Raw genomic sequence first — 14,779 nt, 5'->3', positions numbered from 1 at the left:
TTTGGAGAGTTTTTTGTTTAGGCTCTCTGGAAGAATCTACCCTTTGGTAAACAACGGCGCATATATTCTATTAAATGTTGTTCACCAAAAAAAAGGCTATTATTTTTTTTCGCGAAAATGCTTCATTTTTTTTTAAAGACTGCAAACAGTAAATCTTGGCTAATGACAGCATAAATTGGCATATTTATTTTAATTCTAATTTTATTACTATTTCATAAACGAGTGCAAAGCCCTTTTTCCAATTTTTCTTCTTATTTTGTATAAAAAATGCTGGAATTTATTTTCTCATTTTATTTTTCTTTTATACGCCGACAACAAACAACAATTTTTACATTTTAAACAAAAAGACAACAAAAAAATCTTTCACCAACCGATTCGAACAAGTCGTGAAAAAAACTGGTCTGTAGTGGGAGCCGTCTCGACTCCGAAACCCTGCCTTTTTATAATGGTAAAAGTGGCAAAAGTAGTAAAAATTGTGAATGAATTGTATGCGGTCTGAAGGTTACGCTTATATTTCATTTCCAATTAAATTGTTTTGATAACTCTTTGATAACTTGTGTAATAGGCATATGACGTAGACATCTATAGCTTTGTTCCAGAACTAAAAAGTTTTTAAAATTTTTAACACTTTTACTTATTTTACCCGAAAAAGCGTTCCCGTACACAAAAAAGTTGTAAATGTTCACTTCTCTTTAAACAAAAATGGCGCTGAATGACGCTCTTGGCCTGTTTGTAGCATATAACTAATAGAAGAAAATAATGGTGGGTGTTGTTCGGGAGCAGGCAGTGCACGCTCTTAATCCAGCCTTTTGCTCGTCGGAGGGGGGATTCGATCTGCCTCAGCATCCCAGTACCACATTACTACATACATTATACATTTGTTAGCGTGCAGGAGTCAATAATAGAAGAGTAGAGAGAAATTAGAACTCGAAAGGAAATCATAGGAAACGGAAAAGAAAGTAGCTATCCATTATCTGTTAATTTTTAACATAGCAGAAAAGGAAACGGAAACCATACCAACACAACCATAGAACAGTTTGGAGAGAATGGAAAAACAGGAAAGGGTGAAGAAAACCTACCAAAATGTTGCAAAGCAACTTGATGTTCTGTTGCTTTAGATGCCCACCCAACCTAGTTGCAACATGCACAGACCAAAGGGCGAATTGTGTTACAACCCCAAAAGTATTCAGTGACAAGCCTTGATTACATCAGTGAGAGACAAAACAGATATAACGCTAACGCTTACTCAGAATTCATGATGTTACATTTATTTAATTCAAATTCGGATTCACCCGAGAAAATCATAATTATATTCGTTACGAAATAAACTAGAGGCTAATTCTATTACAATCATTGAATCTTTTGCTCGAGGTATTCAGTTCCAACCAACAGGTAACAGAAGGAAGGAATGCGAACAAGACTTATGAGAGCAAAAGAAATAAAGGCTACGAACAATTTGGTAATCCCAAAACTTATATGAAAAAAATATAACTAAACTTAGAATAATAACTATTATATCTAAAATAAAGAGAATGAGAAAGTATCATGCAAAATGAAATTGAAATAACCATGTTTCAAATAGAATGACAATATTTCGAGCATTATTCCCACCATATGTAAATACACTGAACAATCTGCAGATACAGATACGACCGCAGAGTCCGTATTTGTTCAAATAAGTAGGTTTTCCAGTACTCAAAAAAAAAAAAAAAAAAAAAAAAAAAAAAAAACGCAAAGACTTTACACCAAATCACATGAGCGTATTAAAATTCATGCAAATTCATCACATCAAGATAAAGATAATAACAAAATCATATGGCTAGGTGACCACGTATATTTACACTGGCAAATAAAAAAATCTTCCTGGGTGCAATTAATCGTATTGAAAATATCCAAATAGCATTAATTCTTTAATACTGCAACGCATCAATCATATGGTCAGCCCGTTGTATGTTTTTGTAATTCTCTTTATCATAATATTCTTATCAAATAAAATCAGAAAGTTCATTGACTTACAGTTTCTATTGTTGTACTCCTCATTGAAAGATCTTTCGCAGAGATTATGTAAATTACAGCAACACTGCATAGAGAGATTAATGTAAATATGATGAGAATGCACAATTACATTGAAATTAGGTGAGCGAACGAGCCAAGCCAATTTGCCGCAACTAAGGTACATGCTGGGTTGTTACAAGTTTGGTATGATGATTTACTAATGTCAAACATGTTGGGTTTAGCCACCAAAAATGTTAAAAGTGGAGACTCCAGCATGTCGGACATTAACAGCAGTAATTGAACACAACGTACATACACACGTTAGATTTATATGAAATAATGAAGATCACCATGTAACAAGTTTGTAACAATAAATATGTAAACCGTGTGTATAGCAAGTAATGTTCAATCACTGTCTGCATCGGAATATTTAAAATATTTTGTTGTTGTTCACTTCTATTACACTTTGAACAAATTTCAATATGCAAATTTTTGAATGGTTGGGAATGATAAAAAGAATAATACTCGAATAACAAAATTTTCTTAGCAATGTAATATTAATTTCAATATTGAGTTTTTTCTCTTTTCTGTAATGCCGAATGCTTAAATTCAAAATCTGATGTGAGTTAGGTTATGAGGTTGATTTCTAACACTTATTTTGCATTAAAGTCACTAAAGCGACCCAATTATCACGACTCTATGCCGGCAATTAATTCACTCATCACTTGCTTACTCACTTATTTTTTACCTAATATAAAAATTATGAAAAATTACGAAGGTATATCCACACTATATTCCACTTCCAAAAGGTGATTCAGCACTTTTCCTTCTAGTTATGTAGGGAAGATTCCACCGGAAAGCGATTGTAGCCATCAATTGCGTTCAAAACATCGGTAAAAGCAATTTTCATAGAGTTGATACGTATTTCTTAGTTAATTCTGAAATCTCCGATCACTGGACAGCCAGAATGCTCTAGTTTAAAATCATTTGTGTACCTTCGTGGCACTGCGTTTATTCTCGATAACTAAACAGACTGGTCTTCTGGTTACATTGAGAAATGAGAAAGAAGTGATGACTGTAATCAAAACAGACTGTAAAAACTAGCCAACTCAACCGTTTTGTGTGTGTCATCAGTTGCTGCAAATGCGACACGGGAGCCTAGCAAACAAACAACAACATATTAACAAATGAAAGCCAGTAAAGAAATATGCGAATATAAGGTTATAACATTCCGAATAATTACCTCTTGCACACAAAATGAAGTACAGAAAAATCAATTGGCAATGAAATAAACAAAACAATCCAAAAGTAGGCAATCTATCTCGTTGTATAAAATAAAAACGTATGGCGATTGATCCAATGAAGCCAAATATATTTTCTGTGGATTATATGATCATATAATGAAGCCATTCTTAGATAAAAATCCTGTAACACATCAATGCTTCAAAGTCACTTACAATTTTTTTCCATCTTTGTAGCGAAGTAGGTTTTAACCGAAGAAGTGTACTCATATAGTAATTATTAAACTAATATGTCACTTGGAAAAAACTCAACAAGCTTTTACTTAATAATTTGACTTTGGTTCACAAACTTTCTAAGCAGAGGAATGTTGACTGTAGATCTATTCAACAACTAATTGAACGAATCTAGAAATTCATTGCTAAAAGTAGCTTTAAAACCAGGAAACAGCCATGGACAAAGGTGCCCAAAATGGCTAACAAGAATAGCAGAAAGACGTCAACTGGTTGATAGATATATTTTGAGATTTTTTTCCGCGCTCAAATTCCCAACAGAGGTCGCAGTAAAAAGTCGTTACAAATTCACAATTTGAATATTAAAACAATATGAAAGTAAATTGCTAGATGTAAGTGCAAGCGCCTCTACATGTTCCTGTACTTTATAAACTGGTAAAAGTCGTAAACGATTTTCATATAAATTTTGTGTACGGGAACGCAAAATGTGTAAAAGTGGTAAAAATTTTAAAAACTTTTTAGTTCTGGAACAGAGCTTCTCTTTAAAAACTTTTTACACGACAAATTTGGGCGAGTAAGAAATAGTAACATGGTTGCCGGCGCCTGATTGGTTGATACGCCGACTTTGACATTTGTTCCAGTTTTTTTGACGTATTTTCCATTTTTCCGTTCCCGAACTATTTCAAAAAACTTGTGCGTTAGAACAATTTTTTTTGCATTTCTCTCTTTTGCGAGTTTTACTATTAACAAGTACGGGAACGAAGCTTATGATTCACTTTTTATAATTGAATGAAAAATATATATGTATGTAAATTTATTAATTATACCCTACACCACTATGTGGAAAGGGTATTATAAGTTTGTTTTGGTAAAAATTCATGTAACACCGCGAAATATTCGTCGCAGACCCCCAATGTGGTATACCAATCTTCATATCTCGGCGAGATAAAGCGATTTTGAGATGTGTGTCCGTCCGTCCGTCCGTGTGTCCGTCTGTCCATTATAAATTGTAATCAAACTCCAGGCCGCAATTATGGACCGATCGTCACGAAACTTGGTATGGAGGTCGGTTTTACATCAGAATAGATCGCTATTTTAATTGGTGATGATCGTGAAATATTTAGCAGGTGAAATGGACCAAAAACCTAATTTTTATCCAATTTTGTAGCTGTTCTGTAGGTCGCAATAATAGTCCGTTCGCCTCAAAAATTTAAATAAAGTAAGAGTATATGGCAAAGAAGAAGCCTGCAATAAGAGATGGCGATTAGATAATATTTAGAGGGTTAAATGGATCACAACTTTTGTGTGAAAATTGTGAAAATTTTTAATATACAGCTTATATCCTTGTTCCTGAAAGACGCATTCCTCCCTCGTGACTTATATTTGAAAGACGATCTCTTGACCTTTCCATTGATGTCAATTATGTTGATGTATGTGATAAGATAACAGAGTTACAGCCTAATATATCCAGTTTTTTGTTTGTAGTGTAATCATAAAGACGCTAGAGGTCGCAATTATAGCTCAATAGTCACGAAATTTTGCACGAGGTAAGAGTTTAGGTCGAAGAAGATGCCCAAAATTTTTGATGGTGATCTGATATTATTTAGCGGGTGAAATGGACCATTACTTTTGTGTGAAAAATATCCAAATTTTATATTTGGTCCATATTTTAATTCCTGGAGGGCATATATAACGACAAAAATAACGACTGACCTTTCCCCTGATGCAAATTGTAATAATGTGTCTGCTAGATAACTGGCCTACTGCCTAATATATAATGGGTTTTGTGTAGAGAGCCACAATTTCCTCCCATGCTACATGGGATTGTCTCTATCATGACAGAGAAATTTTCAGTTCAGTTGTCCAATTGGATTTTTTATACAAATATTGCAGCATGGGGTCACCTTGCCACCTATTCTATTCTAGGATTTAGGGTAAAGGGGATATATACAAACTTCGACCAAAGATATGTCTCATCGAAATAATGGTTTTGGACCCCAAGTATGTTAGAGTCGATTTAGCCCTGTCTGTTCATCTGTCTCTCTTACTGTCTAGCTGGCTGGTGCGCACGATAACTTCCGAACAGATCTACCGATTCAAACCACATTTTATAATTCGTAATGTTTTGACCAAACTTAGTTAAAGTTCGAATATAGGCTACATAGGCCCACTCCTACCCCACAAAATTCAAAATTTTTTTCGAAAAATTGTGTGAACGATTTGGTCCAATCTTTCCATATATTATTATTCCTTCCAGATATAGATCGGGAAAGACCATATCGGTCCACAACTTCGGGTACCTCCCACACAAAATTCGGAAAAGTGACATTTAGGAGCCCTCTCGAATCGTTTTGAATATTTTTCCGCAGATTGTCCTTGCGGCCCCCTTTACGATGGTACAATTGCAATGGCAAGTCCATACTCACTGAGATTATACCCGAAAAGCTCCGAGAAACCCTGAAAAACAAACAAGAAACCTAACTAAAATGGCAAATCCGCAAGATAACTCTCAAATGGATTTTCTGATTGGTCCGAACTTGAACATCGTATTATTTCATCCAGTCACACAAAATATGGGAAAAGTGCAGTTTGAGGACTCGAATCGGATCTACTCGAATCGGACCCTATTGCAACGTACAAATTTTTTGGGGTAAGTCCAGAAAATCAAGTTAGGTTACTGAAATTGATTTGGTATATCCCCACATTACGATACCTACAGATTCAACGTATTTTGAAAAAAAATCCGTGATGCAAAATCAATATATTTTTATACGGCATAATTATTGTGCTTATTTCTGTTTTTGGTCAGAGGCAGAGGGTATATCACCGTTAGCGCAGCTGACTTATACTATCTTCTTTAGTGTGTAATTAAATATGAATAATTTTGGGATGTATAAAATTGTTTGCATGCAAATTATTTGAATTTCTATTCCTTATTAGTTATTTCTACGGGTATAATATATATTTTTAATATCACAATATACATATACCCACAATGCTCTATTTTCGAATTACCCTGAAAAGCACGGGCATTATCAAACATATGTGAGTTACAAGTGCACATAAAGTGCACATAAATTATACACATAATTCTTCCACAAACATCCCAGTAGCGACAAGGGAGGCTTCTCTTATACCAATGAATTCATATTAAGTTATTTATATGTGATCTTGTTTTTATAGCCGAGTCCGAACGGCGTGTCCTAAACTTCCACTAGTAGAGACGTTTTTCATGGCTGAAATACTAAGGAAATATCGCCAACATTGCTAAGGGGTATTTTGACATCATAGAAAATTTGACATGGCCAGGCCTGGGAATCGAACCCGGACATTCAGCGTGCAAGGCGGTTGCACATAGCTAATTCGTAGAAGTAGTGGTGTAGGGTATCACATGGTCGGCCCCGTCCGACTATAGCCTTTGCTTACTTGTTTTATTATGTATTCTATTTTTTTTATTTATTCAATTCGTTTATTATGTTATGTCGCAATAAAATGGTGAGAATTTTAAATATAAACAATTTGTTAATTGTTACATGTTCTGGAACAAACATGTGGTCTGTTCCTTTACTATTAAAAATTGTAAAAGTAGCAAAACTTGTGAATTGCTCCCATATCAATTGTATGCTTACATCAAGTAAAGCAACACTTTTCATGTATAAAATTTTTCTTACAGGTTCTGGAACAAACAGGAAGTAAAAGAGAGAGACAAATTATTTGACAGAGAAGAAACATTTCCTCCAATAAAATATATGGACTTTCTTTCAACACCTACGAAGAAGATTGGATGTATGGCCAAATGAATGAAAAATACCAATGTTTAATGTTCACTTAACTCTTTATTAAAAATACATAAAAATTGCAAAGCTACAATAAAATAAAACATGTTTAAAAAAATGCATATGCGCCAGAAAATCAAAGACATTTAAAAATTTATTCTGTATTCATAATCTTTTAGCCATTGAACTGTAGTTAACATTTATTTTTTTGGTTTTGTAATAACTACAGAACAAATAACATTGTTGTAAAATAAACTGTGAGTAAAGTTATTACAAAGTTACATAATAGGTCCGCTAAAAAAAAATAAAATGAACATTTTATGTATATTAAATCGAAAGCTTAAAATAATTTATGCAAATTTCCTGTGAAGTAAATTGTAAATTGAAACTGAAGTACATACAAATAATCTGCCATAAACAAAACAATAAACCAGTATAGGAATTCTGTAACTTTTATCGATTAAAAAGTTGTTAAAATTTCTTTTGTTTTTGTAACAACTACAAAACAAACAAATGAAATTGTTGTAAAATAAACAATGAGTAAAGTTGTTAAAAAGTTACTGAATAGGGGGGCTGTAGGCCTATTCTGTAACTTTTATCGATTGAAAAGTTGTTAAAATTTCTTTTGTTTTTGTAACAACTACAAAACAAACAAATGAAATTGTTGTAAAATAAGCAATGAGTAAAGTTGTTAAAAAATTACTGAATAGGGGGGCTGGGTACCTATTCCATAACTTTTTAACAACTTCACTCATTGCTTATTTTACAACAATTTCATTTGTTTGTTTTGTAGTTGTTACAAAAACAAAAGAAATTTTAACAACTTTTCAATCGATAAAAGTTACAGAATAGGCCTACAGAGCTCTGAAATACTCGCTCGAATTCTACTCGCGAGTGAAATTTGAGCGAGTTCTAGCGTGAGTACTCGCGCGTGTAGAAAAAATAAATCGAGTATATTCTATTTTTACTCGTCACTCGCGAAGCATATTTCAAGTTTGCTCGTTTTTACTTGCGAGTGAAAAGTTTTTTCGAGTACGAGTACTTGAAGAGTACGAGTTTTGCAAAAGAAAACGAGTGGAAGTGAAAATGCTCGAAATAGAGTACGAGTTTACTCGAATAGTAAAGTCGAGTAGAAAAAATTTATTTTTTGACCGTTTGTGTGTTCGAAGGTTCGGATGAGGTTTTTGGGAGGTTCGAACTAGGTTGTTCGGATTTTCGGAGGTTCAGAGGTTCAGAGGAGGAAGTTCCGAAGTTCGGAAGAGGATGGTCAGAGGTCCTCCGAACTTCGGAACTACCTCCTCTGGACCTCCGACCACCCTCCTCCGAACATCGTAACAACCTCCTCTGGACCTTCGACCATCCTCTTAACTTTGGAACAACCCCCTCTGGACCTCCGACCACCCACCTTCGAACTTCGAAATAAACTCCTCTGAACTTCCGAACAACCAACTTACTCTTTCCATATTCAGTCCACAGGAACATCAAAACCTGTTCGCTACTACACACGCAACGACACACAAACGGCAAAAAAATATTTTTTCACTCGATTTTACTCTGCGAGTAAACTCGTACTCTATTTCGAGTATTTCGCACTCATATTTTTAAACCAAGAGTACTCGCGAGTGCTTCCAAATAAAACAAAAGAGTGGAGAGTTAACTTCTTGTAAAACGCGTACTCTTCGAGTACTCCCCCTCGCAGGTAGTTTCCACTCTCGAGAAAAAACGAGAAAATCGGACTTTTTACTCGCACTCTTCGAGTATTCCCACTCGCGAGTACTATTTACTCTCGAGTAAAAACGAGCAAATCGGACTTTTTACTCGCACTCTTCGAGTATTCCCACTCGCGAGTACTTTTTACTCTCGAGTAAATACGAGCAAATCGGAGCTCTGCAATAAACATTTCAACTAAAAACTCTTTTAAAACCAAGTAAAGATATTCTGTGGCACACACTCATCGCGAAGAGCAGCAGTTTGAGACATGACCTGACCGACATGCACTGGTATCCTTCCCAGACATTTTAATACACCAAACTCGGACAGATAGACAGACGATGGGCCAACTAATTAGATTACCGGTATATATAACATGGAAATATAAGAAAGAAGAAAATATATTAGTAACGAAGGGAAAACAAGTGGGAAATTAGCGTAGCGTGAACTCACCGTATTCCTGTTTTTGGGTAGAGAGTCCGGAAAACTCGTGTTTGAGCTCAATCCAGGGTTTAGGTGGCTGTTCTCCATGATTGTTCGCAGTGCCAAATAGACAGATTAACTTCCAACCGTAGGATTGGTGACCGTTGTTTTTTTGTCCATTCTGTCAATAGGTCTGTTCACCAGCAAGAACTGCGGACACAATGACTGATCTAAAGCTTGGGCAATATGTCTACTTGTCAGCGACGGCGGTGAACAAATTTGTTACTGCAACGACAGTGGTCCATAGGATAGAACAGGTGTGTGTTTTAATGACCCATTCTAAATCGGCATCATGTCGGGATGTTTATGACTTTGCGCCTAAACTTGTTGTTGAGACTGTCCTGCAGTTAGATGTGATTCATGCGATATCAAATATAAATCATGCAGAGCTTGAGCAATCGGTAGTGGCCGTTGTGGCCAACGATTGGGCTGCACCAATAATTGAACATTTGCTAAATGACGTTGCAGGGAACCAACTGTGGGATATATGGTCTGTTCGATGAATCCGGCAATGGTGTACTGAAAGTGGAGAAGAACAATGTAAAATAGTTAAGAGGTTTTATAGGTAGGTATAACGAGAGTCTTAAATATGGTTCTTTGTCAATTCGACGGTCTTTAAAGGAGTTGCTGGAGGAAATGGGGATCAAGAAGTAAACGAAGCGGCCAGGTTTCGCAAGATACTATCCAAGGATCCTAAATCCTTTGGTAGTATTACGCAAAACTCCGGTTGGTAAACTAACTATGCACTAGAGACTCTGGATCTATCAGCAGTTCACGGGCTTCCTTTTTGGTCTCTACATTTGTAATGTTTAGGCCTTCCAGAATCTCAAATTGAGTACACATAGTAGATTTAAATCTTGATGTATCCTCTTGAGATTTCTTCAGATCAATTTTCATTCATGCCTTTAGTTTAAACAAAACGAGCTCAGATTTTACGAACTCCTGGTGAGGGATTTCCCAGGCCTTTTTGCGATCTCGTTACTCTTATGACGTGATTCAAATACATTTGAATTTCCGACAACAGCTTATAGAGTCTCGGCGAATATTTGTAGAATTGATGGCCCAACTACACCATTTTCACATGTAATTCGAAGAATTTCAGTTGTAATTTGATTATTTCATTTGAAATTCGAAACATTTCACTTGTAATTTGAGAATTCCAATTGAATTTCGAATTATTTCATTTGTAATTTGAGAATTCCATTTGATATTCGAATTATTTCATTTGTAATTTGAATTTTTTCATTTGTAATTCGAATTATTTCATTTGTAATTCGAATTTTTCCATTTGTAATTTAAATTTTTCTATTTGTAAATCGAATTTTTTCATTTGGAATTTCAAATGAAGAAAATTCAAATTAAAAATGGAACAATTCGAATTACAAATGAAATAATTCGAATTCCAAATGAAATTTTCAAATTACAAATGAAATAATTCGAAATTCAATTGGAATTCTCAAATTACAAGTGAAATGTTTCGAATTACAACTGAAATTATTCGAATTACATGTGAAAAAGGTGTAGATGCAGGTTGCAAATAGCTGATTATGATGCGAGTTTGGTTGCAGATTCAACCATGGATGACCGGAACGTCGCTTGTCCAATTGATAGACACATTGCAGGACCTTCAGCAAATCATTTTCCTTGGGATTTGTTTTAAAATAACCCTTCGAAACGGCCGATAGGGAAACAATTAAACTGGGTATGCCAGTGTGTAAAAGTTCAAACAAGACAGCAAAGTGATCATAACGCTGCCAACCGGTTAGGGCAAGACCTTGGAAACCCTTTGAGAAACGTCCTCCTTCCTTGGCAATGACAGCCAACCAACGATTTTGTATGGGCGGGATAATGAGACTTTCACCAAATGCCCCCTTAAAGCAGCGACGACCACAGAAATACAACCAAAGCGAAGACATGTATGAACGTATGAGTGAAAAAAGCAACAACCACATTATGTTTTTGTTTGTTTTCATTCATTTACACTGTACGTGAGAGAGAGAAGCAAATGCAAAAACAACTCTTCTGACCCCCTAGACCCCCTAGAAAACATTTTAATGTTCTTCTGTCCATTAGGAAGTCCTTTAAAATGTCTTCTGCTTTTGGTATTCTGTCTCCTAGAAGACCTTAAAATGGGTTTTGACCCTTAAGAAACACTTTCATTAAAAAGTCTTATGACTTCTAGAAAAGCTTAAAATGGCCTTCTGCGCCTTAAGATACCTTTAATGGGCCCTTTGTCTCGTAAGAAGAAAGGTCTTTTGACTCCTAAAAGGTCATAAAATGGTTTACTTTTCCTTAAAAACAACCTTTAAATGGTCTTCTGTCCCTTAAAAAAGACCATTAAAAGGTATTCTGACTCCTAGAAGATCTTAAAATAATCTTCTGTCCCGTAAGAAGACCTTTAGAAGATCGCCTGTCCCTTAAGGCCTGCGTACATAAGCTGCCTTGCCTGATTGCCTTGCTTTCCTGCTTCATTTCTGACATAATAAAAATAAAAGAATAAAGAAGGCCGAGCAAATTTCGAACTGGGTTGCCCTTTTCTTTTTTATTCTTTTATCAGAAGCAAGCAAGGTAAGCAGACAAGGCAGCTTATGTACTCATCCCTTTAAGGCCTCTAAATGGTCTTTTGACTCCTAGAAAACCTTAAACTGATCTTCTGGCTCCCAGAAGACCTAAAAGTGGTCTTCTGTCCTTTAAAAAGACCTTCTGGTTCCTAGAAGACCTTTAGAAACTCTTCTGACTCCTAAAAAACTTAAAATGGTATTCTGTCCCTTAAGAGGACCTGTCCCCTAAGAAGACTTTTAAAATGTCTTTCGACTTCTAGAAGAACTAAAAGTGGTTTTCTGTCCCTTAAGAAGACCTTAAGAGTGGTATTTTATCCCTTAAGACCTTTAAAAGGTCTTCTGACTGACAGAAGACTTCAAAATGGTATTCTGTCCCTCAAGAAGACCTTTCAAATTTCTTCTGACTTCTAGCAGAACCCCAAAAACCCTTAAGAAAGTCTATAAAAGATCTTTTGTCTCTTAAAAAGTCTTCTAAAACGTCTTCTGATTCATAGAAGACTTTCAGGAGTTCATCAGTCCCGTAAAAATACCTCAAAATTTCTTCCGTCCCTTAAGAAGACCTTTAAAAGACCTTCTGTCCCTTAAGAAGACATATAAAAGGTCTTCCGACTCCTAGAAAACCTGAAAGTGGTCTTCTGTCCCTTAAGAAGACCTTTAAAAGATATTATGTCATTTAAGCAGACTATTTAAAGGTCTTCTGACTTCAAGAAGACTTTAAAATGGTATTCTGTCCTTCAAGAAGACCTTTATAAGGTCATCTGACTTCTAGAGGACCTCCAAAAAGGCCTTATGTCTCCTTATGACTCGAAGGTCGTGTGTCTCCTTAGAAACCCTCTAAAAGAAGTCCTCTAAAAAGTATTCTGTTCCTTAAGAAGGCCTATAAACGATATTATGTTTTTTAAGAAGACAATAAAAAGTCTTCTGTCTCCTAGAATTCCTTAAAATTGTATTCTGTACCTCAAGAAATCCACTAAAATCTTCTGACTCCTAGAAGAAATTTAGAAGGTCGTATGTCCCTTAAGAAAGCCTCTAAAATATAATCTGTCCCTTAAGAATGCCTCTAAAAAGTGTTATGTTCCTTAAGAAGACTTTTAAAACATATTCTGTCTTTAAAGAAGACTTCTAAAATTTCTTCTGACTCCTAGAAGACCTCTAAAGGCTTTCTGTTCCTTAAGAAGACCTCTAAAAGATCTTTTTATTACCTGGCTCTTAGATTAAGTCCCTAGAAATCCCTTTTATCTCTAGAATCAAACTTCTCTTTCTTTTCTCTTACCTTTGGTGGTGCTCCCTTCAAACCGAAATGTACGAGACGTTCATGTGGTGGCTTGGCATGTTCATATTGTGTCTGCCGCTCGGTCGATGATAACATTTGTGCCTCATTTTCCATTTAATTTAGTATTTCATCCATGGCGGAATTCCGTACCCTCTGTTGATTCTCTAGTATCTTCCAGCGTTTCTCTTCAAATAGATAACTTTCACCAACTATGGGACCTCTTTTGCGACGAGCCCCCAGTGACAAAGTTTGTACCGAAGCTTCTTCAATAACTACGATGTTTGATTTTTGGTGGGTTTTAAGAAGCGGCCCAATCCCGAATTAATCTTTTTTCGATTTTGTGTTTATTTTGTTGTTCGACGACTCCTGTTGGAAACGTAACACACGATTTGCTTGTGAAATGAGCTTTTGCAGGACATAGATATGTTTGTACGAGTCTTTGGCTATACCATCCGCATTGGAGTCGGGTACGTTCTGGGGAGAAGAAAAATAGAGGGGAAAATAGAATACAATTGAGAAAAGTTTCAAGAATATTATTGGAGTACTTACATTTACACCACCATAGCCTTGTTGATAGCCGGGGTTCGTATCAAGATATGCCCAAGTCCACAGGCCAAAGAGTAAAAATGAGGATAAAAGTAGCAATAGCGATATTTTACGACGCCAAACCAATATAAAGATATTTGTGTGCATCTGAAAAGGGAACAAAAGGAGAATATGATTAGAAACATAAAGCGAAGAAGCTCAAGACTTAGGGCAAAACAAGTGAGCAAAGGCTATAGTCGGGACTGGCCGACCATGTGATACCCTACAACACTACCCCTGTGCATAAGCTTTTCACTGGTAAACATTTCTTTCTCTCTGGGACCCCCATAAGCAACCAAAATTTCCATCCATCAGATCAAAATTGTGACCTGTAGCGTGATTGCAAAAAAATTAAAGAATTGGATGCATTACCGGCTATTGTGGTATCTCCCTTGTTTGACCACCTTCGCCAACCTACTTTACACCAATGTAAAAGTAATATTTTCTTCTTCCATTGACAGGCTTTGCCGTTGAAATACCCCTACTAAAAACCGATATATTCACAAAAAATAAAACTTTAAATTTGTCTCCACATGAGTTTTTCCCCATTCCGACCCCAGAATATTATCCGACTATCACCAAAATCAATAGGCTTCTTCCTCTGTGGGGCCCCCATTAACGCCCACAATTTCGTGACTATCCGATTAAAATTCAAACCTGTAGCGTGATTACAAAAAATGAAAAAAATGGATATATTACTGACTTTTGCGATATCTCGGTTGTTTGCCCACTTACGCCAACGTACTTTGCATCAATATAAAGGAGATCTTTTCTTCTTCCATTGGCGGGCTTTCCATTTGGAATACTCCTACCAGGAGCGGAGATATTCGCATAAGAAAAAACGTTGACTTTACTCCACATATTCTTTTTTGCTTATTCCGACTCCTGAATATTATCCGACCATCACCAAACTTAATAGGCTTC

General features: G+C 35.8%; 1 protein-coding gene across 1 annotated transcript; it reads right to left on the bottom strand.

Annotated features, from left to right (window-relative positions):
* Positions 1 to 7,379: 7,379 nt before the first annotated feature.
* Positions 7,380 to 13,958, bottom strand: LOC141390402 (uncharacterized). The gene is made up of 4 exons (XM_073963313.1): positions 13,820 to 13,958; positions 13,271 to 13,744; positions 9,407 to 9,955; positions 7,380 to 9,303 (listed from the first exon to the last, which is right to left on the bottom strand). Exons 2-3 carry the CDS (start codon positions 13,382 to 13,384, stop codon positions 9,755 to 9,757), a joined length of 315 nt encoding a protein of 104 aa, XP_073819414.1. The 5' UTR covers positions 13,385 to 13,744; positions 13,820 to 13,958; the 3' UTR covers positions 7,380 to 9,303; positions 9,407 to 9,754.
* Between the last annotated feature and the right edge of the window lie 821 nt (positions 13,959 to 14,779).

The sequence above is a fragment of the Musca autumnalis genome, unplaced genomic scaffold, assembly GCF_047663935.1.
Source record: "Musca autumnalis isolate F117 unplaced genomic scaffold, ASM4766393v1 scaffold_1, whole genome shotgun sequence".
Taxonomy (NCBI): Eukaryota; Metazoa; Arthropoda; class Insecta; order Diptera; family Muscidae; genus Musca; species Musca autumnalis.
The sequence above is the reverse complement of the archived record's forward strand: the minus strand, read 5'-3'. Positions and strand labels throughout refer to the sequence as shown.

Coding starts and splice junctions, on each gene's coding strand:
- LOC141390402 (XM_073963313.1), bottom strand. CDS start 13,384: ATGGAAAATGAGGCACAAATGTTATCATCGACCGAGCGGCAGACACAA. Junction 9,956..13,270: donor TGAAGGGAGCACCACCAAAG/GTAAGAGAAAAG, acceptor CTCCACTTTCAG/TACACCATTGCCGGATTCAT.